Raw genomic sequence first — 24,857 nt, forward strand, 5'->3', positions numbered from 1 at the left:
TGGGATAACATCGGTACTGCCTGTGACCCTATCTGTGGAGGGTGTCGCTGTGGAAAGTGCCCACCAGGAGGAAAGGAGATAGTTGATGAAAAAGAGCTGGAGATAATAAAGGCAGGTCAAACCTTCAGGGAGAGAGAAGCCCACAGCGACCAGCCACACTGGGATGTGAAGTACCCCTGGAAGGAAAACCCAGCCTCTCTTCCCAACAACCAAAAAGCTGAGAAGCAGTTTGTGAAAGACCCCCTGTGGAAAGAGGCTTACATGAAGCAAGTCCACGAGATGGTGGGGAGAGGAGCTGCTGTTAAGCTCACTAAGGACATGATGGACAGCTGGAAATGTGCTGTGTGGTGGGTGAGCCACTTAACCGCTCCAAATCCCCACTCAGTGACTACGCCGGTGCGCCTCGTCTGGAATAGCAGCCAGGAGTTCAGAGGGGTGAGCATGAATAGCATTTTGCTCAAAGGCCCAGACATCCTAAATCCCATCAGAGCGGTGCTCCTCAGATTCCGGGAAGGAAAACATGCAACCATCGGAGACATCACCAAGATGTACAATTCGGTTTGGCTGGAGGAACAAGAGGTCCATGTGCGTCGGTTCCTATGGAGAGACTCCCCGGAGGATGAGATTGAGGATCATGCTGTCGTGAGGGTGAACATGGGGGACAAACAAGCGGGGTGCATTGCACAGGTTGCCATGCGAGAGACCACGAAGTTGCCCCAGTTCTCTGATATGAGGGAGGAAAGAAGAGTCATTGAGGAAGACTCCTACATCGATGACCTCCTCACGTCCCACAATGACCCACACTGTCTAGATAAGATCCAAGAGGGAGTTGAGAAAATACTGAAACCAGGAGGCTTCTACCTCAAGCCTTGGGTCCGCTCCGATCAAAGTGGGAGGAGGGACGGGACAGAGTCCAAGCCAGTGACTCTGACATTGCCCAACCAGATAAGGGAGGAAGATAACAAAGCCCTGGGGGTTGGTTACCTTGTGCAAGAGGACACACTCTTTGTGATGGTCTCCGTCAACTTCTCCAGAAGGAAGAAGAAGATGAGAACTGAGATTGAGCTCACTGAAGAAGAAGTGGAAGTAAAGACACCGAACCCACTGACTCGTCATGTTCTACTGAGCCAGATCACCAGGCTGTATGACCCGATCGGTCTAGTAACACCTGTGAAACAGAAAGGAGTGATCCTTGTGAGAAGAGCCTTCCAGGAAGCTGGCAAGCTTACTAAAGACACCTGGGATGAACCTCTGTCTGACGAGCTCAGGGGAAAGGCAATTGAATTGTTCAATAAGTACGCTCGTTTGAGCAGTATTAAGTTCCACAGAAGCCTCACGCCCTCTGACTGGTGGGGTAAACCCTGGGGAATCACGTTTTCTTATGGGAGCAGTGAGTCCTATGGCGCTGTACTGTACTTGCGATGGGAGACGTCAAATGGTGTGGTCACCCGGCTGGTAGAGTCAAAGGCCAAGTTAACCCAAGTTAAGAGCTGTGAAGAAGTGGTTGGCCCGTGTAGGCAGGGCCTCTATACTAGCAAAGTGGGAGGCAGTATTGACAGTAAAGGAACGCAAAGCTGCATTCCAAGACCTGTGCCCAGCCACCCAGAAGGGTGTTACGTATCCTGTGACAACACTAAACAGACTCGTTGTCAGCAGGGATGAGGCTTCAGGGCTCCTAAAATGCCATGGTAGAGTCCAGACCATTACCCATGGAGATACCGGTGTGCGGTATACAATGCGTGGATTAGCACCCTACTCACACGAGAGGCCCATAAGGTTAACCACGAGGGTGTTGCTGGCACAATCCTCCGTGTGAGATCTAAAGCATGGGTGGTGCTGGGACCAAGGATTGCCAGAAATGTCATTGACTCTTGTATGCACTGTCGAAAGACCAAAGCAAGAATGTGCAAACAGGTGATGAGTGAGCTTCCCCTCGAACGAACTGAACCAGCCGCACCTTTCGAGTTTACGACATTGGACCATTTCGGACCATATGTTGTTAAAGATACTATAAGACGAAGAACAAAGATGAAAATCTGGGGTGTAGTGTTCAGCTGTATGGCTTTGAGAGCGGTACATGCTGACATTGTGGAAGATCTGTTGACGGAAGGATTCCTGAAAGCATACCAGCGCTTCACAGCTCTCAGGGGTCACCCAAGAAAGCTCTGGTCGGATCAAGGGACAAACTTTGTGGGTGCTAGACCAGTATTACAGGAGCTTTATGAGTCCCTAAGTGGCATCGACAAGGATCAGGTCCAGAAGGCGGCAGCCGTAGGTGGGTGTTTCACCCGGCGGACTCTCCCCACCGAAATGGGGCAGCTGAGGCAGCTGTCCGTGTACTCAAGAGAGCGTTGAGCAGTGTTGGCGAAGAAGGTAACATGACAGCGCTGGAGTTCCAGACCCTCCTGTACCTTGCTGCTAACCTGTCAAATGAGAGACCAATCGGTGCCAGAGCTCAGGTACAAGATGAGACTGTGGAAGTCATCACTCCCAACTCTCTTCTGCTTGGTCGCGCAGGACCCAGTGGGGACTCCCGAGGGTTTAAGTATCCAACTTACCCCGTTGTGTGCCTGAGAGCAATCCAGATCGAGGTTGACAAGTTCTGGAAGCAGTGGAGCCAGTTGGCAGGTCCGGGGCTCTACATCAGTCAGAAGTGGCATGCGCCTGCTAGAAATGTTGCTGCGGGGGACCTGGTGTGGTTAGCTGACCAGAACGCGCTGAGGGCCCAGTTCAGGCTGGGTCAAGTCGTGGAAGTGTGTCTTGATGTGAAGGGCGTAGTACGAGATGTGAGGGTGAGAACATGTCGAAGCTGTCCAGTTTTCGGTGGACAGTTTAAGAAAAACCAACGTATGGAGAGCTATCCCTCCACCATCCTCCATAGGGACGTTAGAAGGTTGGTGGTTCTGCTTCCAGTGGAGGAGCAGTAAAGGATCCCCATCATGGTGTGTTTCGGTTGGTAAAGGATCCCCACCATGGTGTGTTTCGGTTGGTAAAGGATCCCCACCATGGTGTGTTTCGGGAGGTAAGGGATACCCACCATGGTGTGTTTTGGTGAAGGATCAAGACTCTCCCCACTACCATCCTCCCGAAGGCTGGTGGTGTGTTTCGGTAAAGGTGTGTTGTTTATAGGCATTAAAACTAACTTGAAGAGATAGATTCATGTTGTGACATAATACGTTCATATCCAAGTATGCCATGTAATTTGCATGGTCATGGGGAGAATGTAATACCTAGAAGTTTAACTGTTTGGTTGTGGTGGCCTACTTGGATTCTAGAATCAGTAGGCCAAGTGGGAGGTGTAGAACTTTCCAGCAGGTATAACTAGTGTTTATATATATATATATATATATATATATATATATATTACAAGATGGATGTTATTATTATGTTCTGGGGTATTTGAGAAAATAAGTGTGTACATTTACCGACTTATTCCAAATGAAGGCATATTTATGTTATATTTCATGTTATATGTTATATTCTGTATACTATGAATACTATGAATATAGTATGCTTGGCTCAGCTGATCGAATGTAAGAAGATTACCATCCATATAAAGGTCCTCTATTTTTTGCGCACCATTAGCTGCCCAAATTTTGAATCCACCGTCTGCTCTTCCTGCTTTGAAATAGGTATTGCCCCATATGGGGGAGAAACGAGAGATGGAAGGAGTGTCTCCAATATGCTGATGTGCTTTGTACCAGATGTCAACACTGTTTCTGAGGAAAGGGTTCTCTGTTAGTCTTTTTAGCTTCTTTGGATCTGCAGAATACATGTACAGCCTTAATGGGAGGTTTGGTACTGATGCCTGCTCAATATTCACCCAGGTAGGAGGGGCCTCCAGTGAGAAATAAAACATTGCAGAACGTAACTGGGCAGACCAATAATACAATTTCAGGTTTGGGAGTTGTAGCCTCCCCTCTCATATGGCAGGTACAGCAATCTGAGCCTCAGTCTAGACTTTTTGTTGTTCCAAATGAATTTACCAAAAGTACTATTAAGCTTGTCAAAAAATTAACCTGACAGTGGAAGTGGGAGCGATTGAAACAGGTATAAAAACTTTGGTAATATACTCATTTTAATTAAATTTATACGGCCAATCATTGATATGGGCAACATCAACCGTCGAACCAATGTCTCACTCACTTCATCTATTAGTGGATCATAGTTTGCTGGGATGATAATTTTAATTTCGGGGGTAATTTTAACACCAAGATAGATGAATCCTTCCTTTGCATTAGAAAAGGGGGATTTTATGACCGGGTTCAGTCTTTCTTCTTTATTTAAAAACAGTATAGATGATTTTGCATTATTAATATTATACCCAGAAAACCGCCCAAACAATTTAATCTGTTGTAAAAGTTGTGGGATACTAATTGACAGTTTAGTTAAAAACACAATCACGTCATCAGCATACAAGGATGTTTTATGCTCCTTTTCTCCTAAACTGTTGCCCGATATACCCGTCTGTGTCCTTATTGCCATAGCTAGTGGCTCTATGGCCAATATAAATAACATTTACATTTACATTTATGCATTTGGCAGACACTTTTATCCAAAGCGACTTACAGTGCACTTATTACAAGGACAGTCCCCCCGGAGCAACCTGGAGTTAAGTGCCTTGCTCAAGGGCCCAACAGTGGCATCTTGGTGGTGCTGGGGCTTGAACCCCCAACCTACTGGTCAGTAACCCTGAACCTCAACCACTGAGCCACCACTGCCCATAGGTGACAGAGTGCACCCCTGGCGAGTAGATCGTTCCAAGGTGACTGGTTTAGAGACTATACTATTTGTCAAGACACTGGCTGTTGGGTTTGTATATCAAATCTGAATCCATTTAAGAAATTTCTGTCCAAATCCATATCTCAGCAAAACATTAAATAAGTATGGCCATTCTATTCTATCAAAAGCTTGCCGGGCATCCAGTGAGAGTACTGCTGTATCTTTTGCATCAAATTTTTCATGAATTATGTTAAGAACTCATCTAATATTATGAAATCCTTGGCGTTTTTGGACAAAACCATTCTGATCATTATAAACTATGCATAGGATATAAGGGTCCAGTCTCCTTGCTAAGGCTTTACAAAGTATTTTTGTGTCGCATCCGATAAGGCTTATTGGTCTAAATGAGGAGCATTCTGTGGGGGGTTTTCCTGGTTTCAAAATCAATGTTATCATTGCTAGTCTTAAAGAGGGTGGAAATGTTCCTGTTTGATAGGATTCTTCAAACATATTAATGAGTGGGATTAATAGTTTTTCTCTAAATGTTTTGTAGAATTCAATAGGCAAACCATCAGGCCCTGGAACCTTGCCGCTGTTAATATTTTGAATAGCCTGTGAAATTTCTTCAGTTGTCAAATCATCATCTAATTCATTTTTAGCATCTTCCGTCAGTGTCTGGAATTGAAACCGATCAAGAAATGTATCCCGTTCTTCTGAGGTTTGGGGGCATTCTGACCTATATAAGCTTTCATAAAATTCTCTAAAACTATTGTTAATTTCCAATGGATCTATTGAGAGGTTCCCCGAAGGGGTCATTATACTATTAATTGCTCTCTCAGACTGTATTTTTTTAATTCTCCATGCCAAAAGCTTCCCAGCTTTTTCCCCTTGATCGTAATAGGATTGTTTTAGCCACATTAGACTTTTTACAACTTTATCAACAGATAGCTTATTATATTCAGCTCTCAGAAGTAGCAAGTCTCTATGTTTCCTTGGATCGTCCCTTACATTTAGACTTCTAAGGATTGAATTTGTTTTTCCAATGTTTCCATCGTTACCCTTTGTTGTTTTGCCTTGGAGCTTGTATAACTGATGATTTCTCCTCTAATGTATGCTTTAAATCCTTCCCATCTCATTGTGGCAGGTGGAATACGAATAACAAGGGTTAAACTCAGACAATTTAGCAGACTACGCCACGATGGGATTTACACCCAAATAATTAGTTTGTTTATTCTAACAAGGCACTCAAGTTCGTTGATTGATTAGCCAGAGACAGTGGTCCAGTACAAAAATAGAATTTTATTTCTTTTCTTTTTAAAATCAAAAGCACACACACACACACTACTTTGCTCCAACAAGTGTTTGGTCTTCACTGCAAACCTATAAGCTAATTTATCACAATAAACAAAATACACTATACACAAAATCAACAACAAAACACACAATCATCAAAAAGGGAAAGGGATAGTGCGGAATCTTACCAGTGGGAGGCTAGTGGCTCCAGCAATGAGCATCCGAGGAAAACACACCAATCACACGTGCTAAGTTCACACACACACACACATAAAAGAAATGACCACACTCGGTGAACACACGGCCACTGCACACACCAAGGGACCCACCACCACCAGAGGCACTGCTCCCACTGACCGTTGTTCGCACCTGGACAGAGGAAAGACAGATGAAAAGTTAACTGCACATTTTCATGCACACAAATTACAATAGCCCGGTGGATAATAAACCAAGATTGAACTAGGGCTAACAATATGAATGAGACAAGCAAAACACCATAACTCAAAATGAACAATCAAACATAAACAGAACAAAATAAACCATACACAATAATAAACAAAATGACAAAAATGCCACACTGAGGATCAGCAACTTCCAAGGTCTCCCTCAATGTGAACAAATCAACAAACAAAAAGAATCAAAACAGAGAAATCACAACAAATAGGTCCATCACTTTGGGTATCAACAGCAGAAGAAATACAAGGGTTCAAGAAATAAACACCGCAAAACGACTTAACCAATGCAAGTTGCCCGTTTAACTTGAACTAACCGCGGGACCGGTGATATTGGTCCCGTGGAAAAGAGCAGCCGAATACGACGCAGAAACCGTGGGCTGGCGTAACAACAAAAACATAAAGCAAAGCAAAGCAGCAGATGTTCGGCGTAGATGTAACCCACCAGCAGCCGCCGACTAAATAGCACTCCCTGAAATACACAGGATGTCTACTTACAAACATATCCCACCATAATCATTCACTTATCACTCAGTGTAGCCACATACATTACCTATGATTAACAGCGTTGAGTCACGAGCCCCAAGCTCTGACTGCCAATAGCAGGGTGCACACTCAGCTGATGAAAGGGCTGCTACAGCACCGGAGATTCTAAAACAAAACATTCCCTATAAGCCCAACTTATAAAGTCAAACAAGTGGAAGGAGGAACGGAGCTAGTCATACCTGCGGCGCTACGATGAAACCGATAACAAAGGCAGGCGTCAGATCACTAGGCAGGTAAACAAGGCAACAGTCGCTTGCCGGTGACGTCACTTGTCAAACGAAAAGTCCCGATTTATAAAGGGGCTTGCTATCGCGATTGGCTCGCAGTTGACTGCCCAGAGCCACTCACAGCACAGCAAATTAAGTAACACTTGGATTCACAGTTCACTGTTTTGAACTGTATTTAACTTAAAATAACTATCTATTTTAGTTCCCACATATTTAACGAAGTCCGGGTCCTTTAACCATCTTACTTGCAATCACCAACTAGGGGGGTTATAAACAAGTCTCTCTATATGCATATTTAATGAAATAGCAGCATGATCACTTATTACTATGCTGTCATACCAAAATTTTTCAATTTTTGACAAGAGCTCCCTTGAGACAAGAAAGTAATCAATACGGGAATTAAATTTATGCATACTTGAGTGACAAGAATACTCTATTTTAATAGGATTCTGCTCTCGCCAAACTTCAACCAAATTTACATCATCTATATATTGCTTTAGTAATTTTCTTGTCTGTGTCTTATAAGTATCACAACCTGTAGAGCGATCCATTTCCAGGTTTAAAGTACGATTAAAGTCTCCTCCAATAATGTAGAAGCCGCGTAAAGTAGATATAGTAAGGAAAAAAAATAAAACAATTTAGGATTATCCTCATTTGGGTCATATATACTAACATATATACTTGCCGTGTGTAATGACAAATCTCCCAGCTGGGTCCTGGATTGTTTTTATAGGTTGGAATGGTATGCTTCTATGAATTAAAATAAGTACACCTCTAGCATAATTATTGTATGAAGCATGTATCACTCTACCCGGCCATCTATTCTGTATTGGTTTAATATCAGAAACTGTCAGATGAGTTTATTGAAGGAAAATTATATTTTACTTGAGCTGTGTGATCCTGTTTATAACCTGTTTCACTTTGGTCAACTTCCGTAGCCCCCTAACATTCCAGCTCGTAACTTTTATATCAGAAATATTCTGAGTGACCATCTGTTCCATATACAATGTAATACATGTCAGTTGTACAGGGAAAAGGAGTAAGAAATGTTTCTGCTACATTGAGTGCACGACATACAGAAAGATAAAAGAACACCATACAGTATATACACTTACACATATAGACATTTAAACACCTTGTTTCCCCTCCCTTACTCAGAACAGAACCTGGAGGGCTTATGCCGATCCACTCTATAGAGGAGCAGCTAAACTACACGAACTAGCTCCATGGGTGACCAGAGGAGCCCACTAACCACGCACCTTATATTTCAACATTATATAGTCAACTTACATTGTAAAATTTTTTTAATGAAAAAAATAAAATAAATAAATATATATATATATATATATATATATATATATATATATATATATATATATATATATATATATAAATTAAGTAAACGGGTCTCACACCTCACCGCTTCATCCAATCCCTCAGACATGTTTACTGTGGAAGTCCTCTGCCTCCTTTGGTGATGAAAACGAGTGTATCCTCCCGTTATGGAGGATTTTCATTTTGCACGGGTTAAGCTGAAACCCACGAAAGGTTCCCTTTTCAATGAACAGTTTCTTTACTGAGTTGAATCCAAAGCGCTGTAGCATGGTCTCGGCTGAGAGGTCCTGGACGAAGAAAAGATGTTTCCCTCATGCTTTATGTCACGTTGTTTAACGGAGCGAAAAACAAACTCCCGGTCCTGAAATTTCAGGAATGAGAACCGCTCTATCCTGGTTTGTTTCTGTGATGCTAGGGTTTGGTGAGCTCTCTCCAGGATGAAGGATCTGTCTGTGTCCAGTTCCAGCTAGCGAGGTAGCATGTTCTGTATGAAATCCAGTAGCATTTGGTTGCCTTCAGCGCCCTCCCGTAGACCGAACAACCTCAGGTTATTTCTTCGACTTCGATTTTCAAGGTCCTCTGTCTTCGTTTCCAGATAGACAATTCTTTTCATGGTGTTAGTCAAGTCAGCTGTATTTTCTTCCAGCTGTTCCTCTGCCGACATTATTCGGTTTTCAGCTTCTTCCATTCGGGTGGTGTTAGCAGCTACATTTCGCTTCACTTCTGACATACTGTTTTCCAAAGTAGTGACAGAGTTGGCCATCTTACCCAGGCGGTCATCTATACTGTCTAGTTTAGGTCCGAACTCAGAGCGAAGTGACTTAAGTTCAGCAAGCACCGCCGACAGGTTCGCCATGCTACTTGTATTTTCTTCGTCTCGTTCAGTTGGTGGAGTGCTGATTTTCGGCCTCTGGGAGCCGCGTCTTTGACTGTAGCAGCTTTGGACAAAGTCCCAGTTCAGTTTGTATTGTTGACTTACAGTTTTATAGTTATTTAGTGCGTAGTTGAACGGAGCATCCACATTAAGCCGCCATCTTGGTTCGTTGCTCGGTAGTGCCCCACATACAAGTCGATAAGGTTTTGGTTGATCAAGTTCCTCTAAAGTAGCTTTTCTCATGGCAAGGGAGCATAATTCGTTGAAAAGCCTTACATTTGGAAAATACATTTCAAGTTTTGGTCTCCATTGATTTTTTTTTTTTGTAGAATCAAGAAAATGATTGAACTGTTCAACTGTGTAGTAGGATACATTGGTTTTAGAAGTGGAACTTCCCTGCGAGGATGCATCAATACTGTCTCCACAACTATCTGAATATTCACAATCTGAATCATAAAAAGAGTGTCCATCATTTTCCCAAAAATCTTGTGAATCCATCAAATTCATCGCACCCTTAATTTCCACTTGTTCTCCAAAGTACTCAGAATCCCTAGCGCTGTCAGCAACAGCAGGTTCTGCATCATCCTGTATCTCTACATCACCAGCAACATTTGCACTTGATACATCAGTAACAATGGGGACCACATCAGAGTTATCAACACAGCCAGATGAGCTAGGTTCACTAAGGCAATCACTAACTTTCTCAGAGTGCTGATCAATTTTAGTTTCATTATTTTCATCAGGAATGTGATATACCTGCTCATTAACATGAACTAACTCATTCTCATGGTTAACTTGTACAGCGTCCTTCTTTGTGGGACACGTTTTTCTAGTATGACCATGCTTTCCACAGACAAAACATCTCATTGTATCGGAAGTAATAAAGATACCCAACACTGACAGTTTCACTGAGACATTCAAATCCTGATATTCAACACTCAAAATCATGAAAATTTGTCTTTTGAAAGACATGATGTGTTTCAAGTCTGGATTTTTTAAACCCAGAGGAATCATCTAAATTGAACCAACGATTTTGCCGTAACGTGTAAGAATGCGCTCAAGCATATCATTAGGAATAAACGGCGGGACATTTGAAAGAATAACCTTTTTTGATAGATAAGACAGCGGCAGTACCGGAATGAAATGATCTCTCACTGATATACCACACTCAATTAAATGATCCACCATATTTAGCTATTTCAGAAAGATAACAATAGCCTTATTCATCCTTGATGTGTTGTGCACCAATTTCATTTCCGATTGCTGTCAAGCAATATTCCACCGACACTGAATCATCTGGTATGTATAATTGCAACCATGTCGGTCAGTCAAGATTGAAAAACCGTCTGAGTTTGAACCCATAATCGCCACACAACTGGACAGTAAATAAACTTACTACAAACTACTAACTAACAAAAATATACAAAGGAAAGAAAAGTTTGAAGGAAAGTTTAAGCTTTCCTGTGCACACTCACTATACTCAAGCGTCAAGCATGTGTGTGTGAGAGAGAGAGAGAGAGAGAGAGAGAGAGTTAAAGAACTCACTCAAAATGCCGTCACTCATGCACCCGCACGCTTCTCACAGTCACTCCGCACATGTGCACGAGAAAGAGAGAGACACACACACACACACACACAGAGAGTGAGCGAGAGCGAGATGTTCTCTGTGTGTTATTTCAGATAAAATCACTTTCAGCACTTTGAAGGAAGTTCATTTTCTATAACTGTACGGTTATGAAGTAGTTCAGGTTTGTTGATCTCATTACAGTTTCATATCAAAGATTCATTCAGTCAATACACAAGATTCACAGAGTCGTGCAGTGTAGTAGACATTGATCAAGCAAACAAATCAATATTCAAACTATTTTTATATCCCACAATACATTTAATCACAGATGTGTGAATTGTGTTTCAGGTGAACTGAATGTGATGTCATCATTTGTGTGTGTTTGTGTTTTTATAGTGTGGATCATGGAGGAGAGTTCAGGATTACAGCAGGACCACGGAAATGTAGGTCTACACACACACACACTCACACAATCACTCACACACACACACACACACACACACACACACACAACTCACACACAACTCTCACACTCTCTCACACGCACTCACACAACACAAACAGTTGCACACACACACACACACATTCGCACACACACACAGGTTTATTGATTGTTGTGTTCTAAGTGTTTTTTCTCTTTTTGTGTTCAGATGTCTGTGATCTCACACAGGATTCAAACACACTCGCGCACACACACACTCGCACTCACACACACACACACACACACACACACACACACACACACACTCACTCATACACACACATACACACACTCGCACACATAACACACACACAGGTTTAGTGATTGTTGTGTTCTAAGTGTTTTTTCTCTTTTTGTGTTCAGATGTCTGTGATCTCACACTGGATTCAAACACACTCGCGCACACACACACTCGCACACACACACACACACACACACACACACACACACACTCACTCATACACACACATACACACACTCGCACACATAACACACACACAGGTTTAGTGATTGTTGTGTTATAAGTGTTTTTTCTCTTTTTGTGTTCAGATGTCTGTGATCTCACACTGGATTCAAACACACTCGCGCACACACACACTCGCACACACACACACACACACACACACACACACACACACACACACACACATACACACACTTGCACACATAACACACACACAGGTTTAGTGATTGTTGTGTTATAAGTGTTTTTTCTCTTTTTGTGTTCAGATGTCTGTGATCTGTTGTGGCCAAAAATTATTAACCAACCATTATCACCACGTAAGAGACACTCTGAATCAAACAGTCTTTTAAAAGAATTTATTCTTGCAAGAAGGACCCGGTCATTACACAGGAGTTAATCTGTGCCATGAGCGAGACCAGAAGGGGAGGGCTGACTGGTTTTTTATACCTCTTTTCCCCAAGGTCTCTATCAGAAGCAGATCCTCCCCCTCTGCATTCCTCAGACACAGAGGCATTCCCTTGTAATGACCATTACTGATCTGAGTGTTAAAATTTGTACAACAATTCCCCGCTTTTTATTATTCAGATTACGCAATCACAATAATAAACAATAAGACAAATTTTAAGTCCTATCATCACACCTACACTCTTCATCTTTGACTTTCGCATAAATGATCACTCTCTTAAACATTTGTGGTTTTTTTGTGGGGATAGTCCCCTTAAGTATTAGCAAGCAAGTAAAGACTTTATCTGAAGCCGGGCTAAATGAGTGTAATGATCTCCTCCAAGGGATGACACTTGACGCAGTGGCTCGGAGGTGAGGTTCTTTATTATATAAAATACAGAAGTGCACACAGCATTTCTACAAACAAAGCTTTTAATAACACAATAATTCTCAAGTCTGTCTCTCTCCCATGGAGGCCCTCTGGCTGCCTTTTATGCCGCTTTCCCCATGCTCACTGAAATTAGAGACAGGTGTTATACATAATTTAGCTCAGGTGTAAGCGCCCTTACCGCTGTTCTCTCCCGGACGGGCGCTTGACCACGCCCCCCGCTGCCACATACGACTCTGGCCGGGGCGTCATCCGGCCTGTCTACCACCCCCCATTTCTGGAGAGGAAGTCGGCGACAGCCATCTGCCCCCCTGGTCTATGGACCACCTTGAATTTAAAGGGCTGGAGGGCCAGATACCAACGGGTGATCCGGGCGTTAGTATCTTTCATGCAATGGAGCCACTGCAGTGGAGCGTGATCCGAGCAGAGGGTGAAGGACCGCCCACTTGATGGCCAAACACTCCTTCTCCACGGTGCTGTACTTAGTCTTCCTTAAGGAGAGCTTACGGCTAATGTACAGCACCGGGCGCTCCTCCCCCTCCACCACCTGCGAGAGTACGGCCCCCAGCCCTCTGTCTGAAGCGTCCGTCTGCAATACAAAAGGGAGAGAGAAGTCAAGTGCATGAAAAAGCGGCCCCTCACAAAGTGCGGCTTTAATCTGCATAAACGGCTGTTGGCACTGCTCTGACGATTGGACCGGATCTGGAGCCCCCTTTTTAGTGAGGTCAGTCAGCGGGCTGGTGACATCCGAATAATTAGGCACAAACCCCCTATAATAGCCAGCCAGCCCCAGGAACTGCCTCACCCCCTTTTTGGTCTTGGGTCTAGGGCAAGTTGCAATCGCCGCGGTTTTGTCAATTTGGGGACGCACCTGGCCATGACCCAAGTGGAACCCCAGATACCGTACCTCCATACGCCCAATCGCGCCACTTCTTAGGATTTGCTGTGAGCCCCACCCGCCGCAGCGATCTCAGGACGGCCCTCAGATTTTGCATGTGCCGCTGCCAGTCATTGCTATAAATGATGATATCATCTAAATAGGCAGCGGCGTAAGCAGTGTGTGGTCTGAGGATCCTATCCATAAGACACTGAAACGTGGCTGGTGCCCCAAACAAACCGAAAGGAAGTGTCACAAATTGGTGTAATCCAAACGGCGTAGTGAAGGCTTTTTCTCACGGGACATTGGTGTCAAGGGAATCTGCCAATAACCCTTCGTTAAATCCAAGGTCGAATAAAAACGAACAGTACCTAACCGATCGAGCAGTTCATCAACACGGGGCATTGGGTACACGTCAAATTTAGACACCGCGTTGACTTTTCTGTAATCCACACAGAATCGAACAGACCCATCACTCTTAGGAACAAGAACAACCGGGCTGGACCAATCACTGTGGGATTCCTCTATTACGCCCATATCGAGCATCGCATCCAATTCCTCCTGCACTATTTTCTTTTTATGTTCGGGTAAGCGATAGGGGCGGCAACGCACCGCCACGCCCGGTTCGGTCTCGATGTGGTGCTGTATGATGTTTGTGCGGCCCGGTAGAGGGGACAACACATCTGCAAATTCCTTTTGTAAATCGGAAACCTCTGTGAGTTGACGTGGTGAGAGGTGGTCTCCACAAGTAACCGGAGTGTTGAGACTGTGGGCTTTGTTTACCTCCGGTCCGAGCTCCGCCCTCTCCGGAACTACCGTGGCCAACGTCACAGAGGCCGCCTCTTCTCCCCACAATTTCAGGAGGTTGAGGTGATGTTTGCCGCGCGCCCCCGCTATCGGTACGTTTAACCTCATAATCGAGATCCCCTACTCGTCATGTGACCACAAAGGGTCCTTGCCACTTGGCGAGTAATTTAGAGCTCGATGTTGGGAGCAATACAAGTACCTTATCTCCCGGTGCAAATTCCCGTAGCTGAGCACCCCTGTCATACAGCCGGTGTTGCCGTTCTTGAGCCTGGAGCAAGTTCTCCTGTGTTAGTCGCCCCAGTGTGTGGAGTTTTGCTCTAAGATCAAGAACGTACTGAATTTCATTTTTGCTATTAGAAGGTCCCTCCTCCCAAGCTTCGCGGATGACGTCAAGGACCCAGCGTGGGTGTCGCCCATACAGCAGCTCAAACGGGGAGAACCCTGTGGAGACTTGCGGGACCTCTCGTACTGCAAATAACAGGGGGTCCAGCCACTTATACCAATCTCTAGCGTCATCGTGTACGAATTTACGAATCATGATCTTGAGTGTTTTATTAAATCGTTCCACTAGGCCATCGGTCTGGGGATGGTAAACGCTAGTGCGAATCGACTTAAAGTTCACGGAGTGTTCGTGACATAAACGTTGTGCCCTGATCGGTGAGGATTTCTTTCGGAATCCCCACCCGGGAGATTATCTTGAAGAGTGCCCCTGCAACACTACGTGCGGAGATGTTGCTCAGAGGCACTGCTTCCGGATATCGCGTCGCGTAATCCACTAGGACTAACACAAAGCGATGCCCGTGTGCTGACCGTTCTAATGGCCCGACGAGGTCCATTCCAATTCTTTCGAAGGGGACCTCAATCAATGGTAGAGGGCGCAATGGCGCTTTTGGGGTGGCCGGTGGGTTTACCAGCTGACATTCACGGCACGCCGCACACCACCTGCGGATGTCACCGCCAATGCCCGGCCAATAGACGGAGAAGTGTTTTTCGTTCCCCTAGGTGACCGGCCATAGGATTATAGTGAGCAGCCTGGAAAATCATTTCCCGGCGGCTCCGTGGAATCAACAATTGGGTCACTTCCTCTTTTGTTTGAGCGTCCTGCGTCACTCTATATAGCCGATCTTTAATCATGGCAAAATACGGGTATGAAATGGCGATGCCCGGCCGAAGCTGTTGACCATCAGTTACTCTCACTTGGTCAAGAGCATGTTTAAGGGTTTCGTCCCACGACTGCTCTAGAGGGAAGTCCCCCTCAGGGAATTCCCTGAGGAGGGGTGGCCACCTCGCCCCTTCCCTCGTCATTCAGAGCAGCCGAGGACGGCCCCGGCTCCGCCTCCCCTGCCTGAGCATCGCACACCGCACACCTCTTTATGCAGGACCCATCCGCGCAAATATCCTCTAAAATATTTTTAAACTCGGCCAATCAGTACCCAAGATTAGCGGACGAGTGAGGCGGGAATTAACCGCTGCCTCCACACTATGGTTTCTTCCCCTGAATTTAATCGCCAAAGTCACCATGGGATACTTGTGAACATCCCCATGCACACACCTCACCCTCACCAGTTTCGCTAAACCCAAAGCCCCGGGTTGAACCAAGCGTTGGTGGATGGTGGTCTGATTGCAGCCGGTATCCAGCAAAGCTTGGTAAATACCCCCCCTGATCCTTACCGGAATCCGGTATGCTCCAGCCTGATTGGGGACAGCCTGCGGGACGTCGGAGACCCGCACCACCGTCCCCACCTCCATCAGCGGACACTGATCCCGGAAGTGGTCCGAGTCTCCGCACCTCCAACAGGCCGGCCCAGGCGTTATGGCCGCACTTGTGCTGGCGGGCGCCCCCACCTGAGGAGGAGAGCGGCTGAATGATGGGGAAGGGGAGGGTACATTCTCCCAAGGCCGGGAAGCTGGTCTCTGGTACACTCCATGCCTGCGCGGGGCAGGAACGGGCCCTGGGGAGAGAACAGAGCGAAAGGACATAGGGGAGGGGGAGAAGGCAGGGGCAGACACAGGGGAAGGGGAGAGAGAGAGAGAGAGAGAAGGAGGGCTCGTCCGCCCTCGGGATCGCCGCCAGATGGTCCTCCGCAAGACGAACGGCTTCCTCCAGCAACGCCGGGCAGTGGCACTGGACCCACTCCGCCATTTTCCGGGGCAGCCATTGGCCAAATTGCTCCAGTACCAACTGATCGACAACTCCATCAACGTCGGGGTCCCCCGCGAGCAGCCACCTCCGACAGGCGTCCTGGAGCCGTTGGGCAAATGCGAACGGGCGATCGGACTTTCCAACTTCATGCCCCGGAAGAGCTGACGATTCTCTTCCGGGCTCCGACCGACCCGTTGCAAAATGGCTCTCTTTAGGTCTGTGTAGGCCAGGAGGTTAGTTGCCGGCAGTTGTTGAGCCGCGAGTTGAGCTTCCCCGGACAGGAGAGGAACTAGGCGGGCTGCCCATTGTTCATGCGGCCAGCCCCAGATTTCTGCCGTTCACTCAAACAAATCAAGGAAGGCCTCAGGGTCATCTGCTGCCCCCATCTTCTGTAACGTGGTCGGCGGCAGCGTGGCGCGGGTGTCCGGGGTCGCGGCTGTGGCCGGCACGGCCTCCTGGCTGAGGAGGCTCCGGATGGCGTGCCGGTCCTCTGCCTGAGCCCGCATGATCTCAAAAAACCGGCGATCCTGGTCCTGACGGAGCTCAAGCAGGGATTGTTGGTGGCTCTGGTGTAGTGTCGCGAGGGACTGGAGGACCTCCGTCAGCTGGGAGGACCCTACGGGGCGACCCATCTCCATACTTGGACGAACAAGTCCCGGGTTTCGGCACCAGTGTAATGATCTCCTCCAAGGGATGACACTTGACGCAGTGGCTCGGAGGTGAGGTTCTTTATTATATCAAATACGTACGTGCACACAGCACTTCTACAAACAAAGCTTTTAATAACACAATAATTCTCAAGTCAGTCTCTCTCCCATGGAGGCCCTCTGGCTGCCTTTTATGCCGCTCTCCCCGTGCTCACTGAAATTAGAGACAGGTGTTAGACATAATTTAGCTCAGGTGTAAGCGCCCTTACAACTTTTCTCTCCCAGACGGGCGCTTGACCACGCCCCCGCTGCCACAATGAGTAAACACTGTTACTGCACTTCCGACATAAAATCAGACCCTCAGTCACCTCAGTATAAATAAGAAATAGTGTACAGATTAAGTAGGAAAAACACATCAATTTAACATTTTGGTTATGTCAGCAGGCTATAAAAATACAAAGAATAAAAGTATAACAAAATCCTTCATTTCAAACCCTCTCCTTGTACGTCATCTCGTAACACGGATGACCGCTGCTTATAACCCTCTTTACATATCAAAACTTTCTCAGAAAGAAAAGACATACCTCATTTTAACACATTTCACAGTAGCTCTCGGTACTTGTATCATCATCATCCTCTAGATAGATTGTCATTTTTTCAATTGAACAGACATCCCTGCTTTAACCAGTCTCTGTACTGAGCTGGAAACACACGTTATGATGCATGGTAAACACAACAATATCAACAGTCCTATCACTGCAATTGGTAACACAGTTTGAATCAGCCAATACCCCCATCCTCCCCAGAGATTCATAAACCAAGTAACCCATGTACTCTCAACATGTTCTGGCTCCTGTACGGCTTTTCTCATGTGCTCAATTACATTTGTGATGTTGTCGCTGTAATCTGGAATATTGAAACAACAAGACATTCCCAACATTTTGCAAACTCCCCCTTTCTCTGCAGTTAACATATCAAGAACCAACCTGTTTTGAATGACCGCATCTCTTAACTGTTTCATTTCATCATTTATCATTGTCAAAGCATTTTCTGTGCTATTAGCTATTGTTAATACTGTCCATGCTAGCCCATTTATCTTATTAATTGTTACTGTCGTACCCACCCCTAAGAACAATGACCACCCCACATTTGCTGCATAGTGCTTTGGTAAAACCCCAGGCAAAATTTCAGCATTTCTTTTTTCCCTTCCCACCCCAGGTGCCTTGTTTCGCAAATACACAGATGTACCCACTTTCATCAAAGCTGGATAAAAACACCCTGACCATTTCTTTGCAGCTCTTTCTCCTCAGGTCACGAATCACAACGAAATCGCCAGGCCTGATTTTATGCAGGAAGGTTTCAGCAACCTCTCTGAGCGGCTTTCACCTGAACACAAACATTGGACAACAGAGAAGACATTTCTTTGCAATAATTCAACATGTCATTCTCACACATTTGTCTGCCATAAGTTTACATGCTTCTGTTAAAGCAACCAGCTCAGCTGCCTGAGCTGAATAATTTGATGGCAGTTTGCCAGATGTCACGACCTCAAATTCAGTGTTTATCGCGTTTTTTCTGTTCTTGTGTTCAGATGTCTGTGATCTCACACTGGATTCAAACACACACACACACACACACACACACTCGCACACACATACATCACACACACAGGTTTAGTGATTGTTGTGTTATAAGTGTTTTTTCTCTTCTTGTATTCAGATGTCTGTGATCTCACACATGATTCAAACACACGGATACACACACTCACTCACACACACACACAACACACACTGGTTTAGTGATTGTTGTGTTATAAGTGTTTTTTCTTGTGTTCAACTGTCTGTGATCTCACACTGGATTCAAACACACACACACACACTCTCTCTCTCTCTCTCTCTCTCTCACACACACACACACACACACACACACACACACACACACACACACACACACACACACACACACACACACACACACACACACTGGTTTAGTGATTGTTGTGTTTTAAGTGTTTTTTCTCTTCTTGTGTTCAGATGTCTGTGATCTCACACTGGATTCAAACACACACACACACACTCTCTCTCTCTCTCTCTCTCTCTCTCACACACACACACACACACACACACACACACACACACACACACACACAGGTTTAGTGATTGTTGTGTTATAAGTGTTTTTTTCTCTTCTTGTGTTCAGATGTCTGTGATCTCACACTGGATTCAAACACACACACACACACACACACACACACACACACACACACACACACATGTTGTGTTTCCATGTTTTATGGGGACTTTCCATACACATAATGGTTTTTATACTGTACAAACTTTATATTCTATCCCCTAAACCTAACCCTACCCCTAAACCTAACCCTCACAGAAAACCTTCTGCATTTTTACATTTTCAAAAAACATAACTTAGTATGATTTATAAGCTGTTTTCCTCATGGGGACCGACAAAATGTCCCCACAAGGTCAAACATTTCGGGTTTTACTATCCTTATGGGGACATTTGGTCCCCACAAAGTGATAAATACACGCTCACACATACACACACACACACACACACACACACACACACACTTAGTGATTGTTGTGTTATAAGTGTTTTTTCTCTTCTTGTGTTCAGATGTCTGTGATCTCACACTGGATTCAAACACAGCACACCCTGAACTCATTCTGTCTGAGGGGAACAGGAAGGTGACGGGTGTGAGAGAGTGTCAGTCATATCCTGATCATCCAGAGAGATTTGATAAGTGTCGTCAGGTTTTGTGTAGAGAGAGTCTGACTGGACGCTGTTACTGGGAGTCTCAATGGAGTGGAGATGCTGCTGTTATAGCAGTGTCATATAAAGAAATCAGCAGGAAAGGAAAAAGTTATGACTGTGCATTTGGATTCAATGTAAACTCCTGGAGACTTAGATGCTATAATGGCACATTCACTGTCAGACACAATAATAACAGCACTGAAATACATCCCCCTTCACATGGCTGTAAGAGAGTAGGAGTGTATTTGGACTGGCCAGCCGGCACTCTGTCCTTCTACAGCGTCTCTGACACACACACACTTACACACTTACACACACTCATCACCACATTCACTCGACCCCTCTATGCTGGATTTGATCTTTATTGTGATTCCTCAGTGAGTCTGTGTGAAATTGAACATTAGAGGCACACACACACACACACACACACACACACACATCTGGATGAGTGAAATATACTCACTGTATCTCACATCAACACAACTCCAAACTGGGGGACATACCAAGCAAAGAGCAGATGCGTGTTCATATACAACCAGTAAGAAAAGATCATTATGGGTTAATTACATGATGACTCACTGTGTGTTATTAAATTATATTGTTAGAATGTATATTCTCTAGAAACAAATGATTTTTTTAGACAGCTTGGGAAATTTCCACCATTATGCTAAAACCAGATCTAGGAAATAATGGTGGTGAGCTGAGATGATGTAAAGCTCATTACCTGAAGATTAATGGGCTCAGAGAAGATAACAGAATTGTATAAAGATGTGGGACAGAACTGAAGAGTCAGAATGCACAGCTGCCTTCTCAGGTTTATTGGTTGCTTAATAAACTTCTACCTTTGATATCTGGAACCCCCAGTCTCTGAGTTTTCTTACAGAGAGAGAAAGATTCTTCTCCGAGTATTTTTCTGTCACTGATAATGTTTATTTCCTCACGAGCACTGAGATGAATCACACAATGTCACATTCAGACAGATACACTGAACTTACGTCATCAGTCCAAAGTGAGTGCTTTCTTGTTTAGTACCTTCAATGTTAGTGGATAAGTCACAGATTGCATAAATTAAGTAATTCAATGAATACATAATTAAAAAATATTTCATTGGCTTTACATAATGTGGAAACTGTGTACATAGTGATTGTGTTTAAATAATGTATTTTATATAATAAGTCATGGGTCAGGAAAGAGCTCAATGCATTTATTGGTAAAACTGTGGAGGATGTGGTCAGGGGCCGTGAATATTTCACCAATCATGAAATGTGTCCCGTATTTCTGTTTTGCTGTTTAAAGAACTAGTAATGCCCAATTTGCGATTATTATGACAATAGTTGTCCATACAACACAAAGCTCTTGTGTGGCCCCAGAATGCTTTGAATATAATGCACGAGTCATATGGACGACTGTTATGATGTCTTTATACTGAACCTTTAATTACGCTTTATAGTATTTGTTCTTTATGAAGCTTGAACAGCTTCTGCTCACTGTAAACTGTGATTCTATGGAATAGAGCTGCTTAAAATATCTATTTTATTTTCTAATACTAACAGCATGTGAGTAAAAGAGTGAGTAAAAGACATTTTCTATTTTTAGGTGAACTACTCCTTTAGCTGGGGCCTCATACTCAAAATAAAAATGATCTCTTTTAAAAGAAGACACAGGAGATGCTGTACACAATGCAGAACTAATTAAAGACATAAGACATTTTTTAAACAATCTTAAATTGATTGTTAATTTTTACCTAATAATATTTGCATTAAAAATATATGACTGTCCTTGCAACAACCTAAAACCTCAAGGGAAGCCTCAAATCACAGGTCTAATGTTCTAGTTCTGATCTGGGACGCTCTACTTATGACAATATGAATTTTCTAAAAAGCTCCTTCAAAAGCCTGCCAGATAACCACATTCAGTCAATTCCTTTACAATATACACTCATTCACAATTATGAATGTATGTGACATTTTAAATTCAAAACGGTGAATTTCGCCAAATGGTGAATATAGTTTGCACACATGGAAATTAATGTCCGCCTGTACAACATTTCAATCATAAAACAGTGGTCAAATATTACATGTTTAGTTATTTACATCTTACGTGACACTAACACTTAACCTGAACTGCTTGGTAATGCAAGGTGCTGGAATAATCCACAAAGTTCCCGCATAGCATCTTAAATTGAGTCTCGCCTTCATCAATTTGATTGGCTATCTCATATGACATTGACGAGTGGACTACTGAGCACGCTAAAAAGTCAACTTTTTTTAAACCATTATGTTATTCCTGCAACAACTTAATGACAAATAGACAGCGGGCATAATGGACTGTAGCAGAACAGCAACAAGGACATCAGTTATTGGGGGGGACACTCTGGCCATATCTGATTATTGGGGTAGATTTGTCCCCATCAATGTATATTTTGGTTACGGCCCTGCTTTAGGGTGTGTTGGTAACCATAGCAACTTGCTCCAGAGTAGATTATATTCCAGAGTTAGTTTATTTCAGGTAGATATCAGTAAGTTTCAGGGGCTGTCTGTCACGGTATTTAATCCTATGTCTCTTCCTTGTCTCGTGCCTTGTTCTTAGTGTGTGTTGTGTGGGTGCGTGAATGTGTGGGCGTGTTGTTTGTACTATGATTAGCGCTCTGCCGCAATCACTCCTCTCACCAGCTGTTACTCATTCCCATTCCCTTTAAATTCTCACCACTCTCTCATCTCCTTGTCAGATCGTTGTTTGTGATGTCCGGTGTTGTTCGCTCTTCAGAGTTCCAGTCCAGTTCCCTCGTTGTCCCTGTTTCGTGTCCTGTTTGCTGTTACCCGGATTCGCCGTGTCTGTTCAACACTTCTCTTCACTCTTCTCACCACGATCATCTGACCATTGGAGACTCTGCGCCACTAGACCATCACCCCGGACTTTTCCCCTATCTTCTCAATTTGACTGTCAATAAACTAATTGTCAACTTGCAACTTGCTTCCTAGCTTCATTACGTCACAGAACGATCTGACCTCCCCCAGAACAACGTTCAGGTGGTCAGACGCAGCTGAGGCTGCGTTTGCCAAACTGAAAGGTTGCTTTGTTTCAGCCCCCATCCTGATAACCCCTGATCCATCACGTCAGTTCGTGGTGGAGGTCGATGCATCAGAGGTGGGGGTAGGCGCAGTGCTATCCCAGCGTTCTCCTTCAGACGACAAGATACACCCTTGCGCGTTTTTTTCTCATCGCTTGTCCTCGGCCGAACGTAATTATGACATTGGTAACAGAGAGTTGTTGGCAGTCAAGTTAGCTTTGGAGGAATGGCGCCACTGGTTGGAGGGTTCGGGGTACCTTTTATCGTCTGGACCGATCACAAGAATTTGGAATATATTCGCACAGCTAAAAGATTAAACTCCAGGCAGGCTCGGTGGGCTCTTTTTTCGGTCGTTTTGATTTTACTCTCTCGTACCGCCCGGGTTCCAAGAACATCAAACCCGATTCTTTATCACGTATTTTTGATCACTCCGAACGCCCGTCTACTCCCGAGTGCATTTTACCAGAGACTCTATTCATCTCTACACTCACATGGGAGATCGAATCGAAGGTCAAGACGGCCTTAGAAGGGGTAACGCCCCGGCTCGGTGCCCACCGAACCGTTTGTTTGTGCCGGAGGGGTTACGGTCCAGCGTTATTCAGTGGGGACATTGTTCTAATGTGGCTTGTCATCCAGGAGTTAATCGAACTAAGTTTTTAGTCAAGCAACGATTCTGGTGGCCTTTGATGGTTCGTGACGTTCACAGTTTTGTTTTGGCTTGCTCAGTCTGCGCCACTGGTAAGAGTTCCAATCGACCCCCAGACGGGTTACTTCAACCGCTGCCGGTGCCATCGAGACCCTGGTCCCATATCGCTCTAGATTTTATCACCGCCCTCCCACCCTCACAGGGACACACGGTAGTTTTAACCGTGGTGGACCGGTTCTCGAAGGCGGCCCACTTCATTCCCTTGCCCAAATTACCCTCTGCCAAGGAGACAGCGGTGATTGTCATTGACCACGTCTTTCGGCTACATGGCCTCCCGACAGATGTGGTCTCTGACAGAGGACCCCAATTTGTGTCCAAATTTTGGCGAGAATTTTGTAAATTACTGGGAGCGACTGTTAGTCTGTCCTCAGGGTTTCATCCCCAGAGCAATGGTCAATCTGAGCGAGCCAACCAGGATCTGGAGAGAACGTTACGATGTTTGGTATCCAAGAATCCTTCCTCATGGAGTCAGCAACTGTCTTTTGTTGAGTACGCCCACAACACGTTACCAGTATCATCCACGGGCCTATCTCCGTTTGAGTGTAGTGTAGGTTACCAGCCACCTATTTTTCCTAGTCTGGAATCCGAAGTCGCGGTCCCCTCCGCTCACGCCTTCGTCCAGAGGTGTCACCGCACTTGGACTAGGGCCCGGAGACTCTACTCCAAGTGGGGTCACGCACCAAGGCCAAAGCTGATCGCCACCGGTCTAGGCCTCCCGTATACGTCGTTGGTCAAAAAGTGTGGCTTTCTACTAAGAACATTCCTCTACGTTCCGTATCTAATAAACTTGCACCTAAATTTATTGGCCCGTTCGCTGTCACCAAGATCGTTAGTCCGGTGGCAGTCCGCCTCAACCTTCCTCCAGCGTACAGGAGAATTCACCCCGTATTTCATGTATCCAAAATAAAACCCGTCTTTTATTCCCGCATTAACCCGCCGGTTCCGGTTCCCCCCGCCGCGACTCGTAGACGGGGAACCTACTTATTCGGTCAACCGTATTCTGGACTCAAGACGGAGGGGACGCGGATTTCAGTACCTGG

The 24,857-nt window shown here is 44.9% G+C and overlaps 1 protein-coding gene across 1 annotated transcript in view; it reads left to right on the forward strand.

The window, feature by feature from the left end:
- The window catches only part of LOC127654639 (NACHT, LRR and PYD domains-containing protein 3-like), a 121,654-nt gene extending 100,763 nt beyond the window's left edge, over positions 1–20,891 (forward strand). The window contains exons 7-8 of the mRNA XM_052141868.1: positions 11,413–11,459; positions 19,904–20,891. Coding sequence (XP_051997828.1) covers positions 11,413–11,459; positions 19,904–20,445 — 589 coding nt within the window. The 3' untranslated portion in view covers positions 20,446–20,891. The remainder of the gene's footprint in view (positions 1–11,412; positions 11,460–19,903) is intronic.
- Positions 20,892–24,857: the final 3,966 nt, after the last annotated feature.

This window comes from Xyrauchen texanus, chromosome 2 (genome assembly GCF_025860055.1).
Source record: "Xyrauchen texanus isolate HMW12.3.18 chromosome 2, RBS_HiC_50CHRs, whole genome shotgun sequence".
Lineage (NCBI taxonomy): Eukaryota > Metazoa > Chordata > Actinopteri > Cypriniformes > Catostomidae > Xyrauchen > Xyrauchen texanus.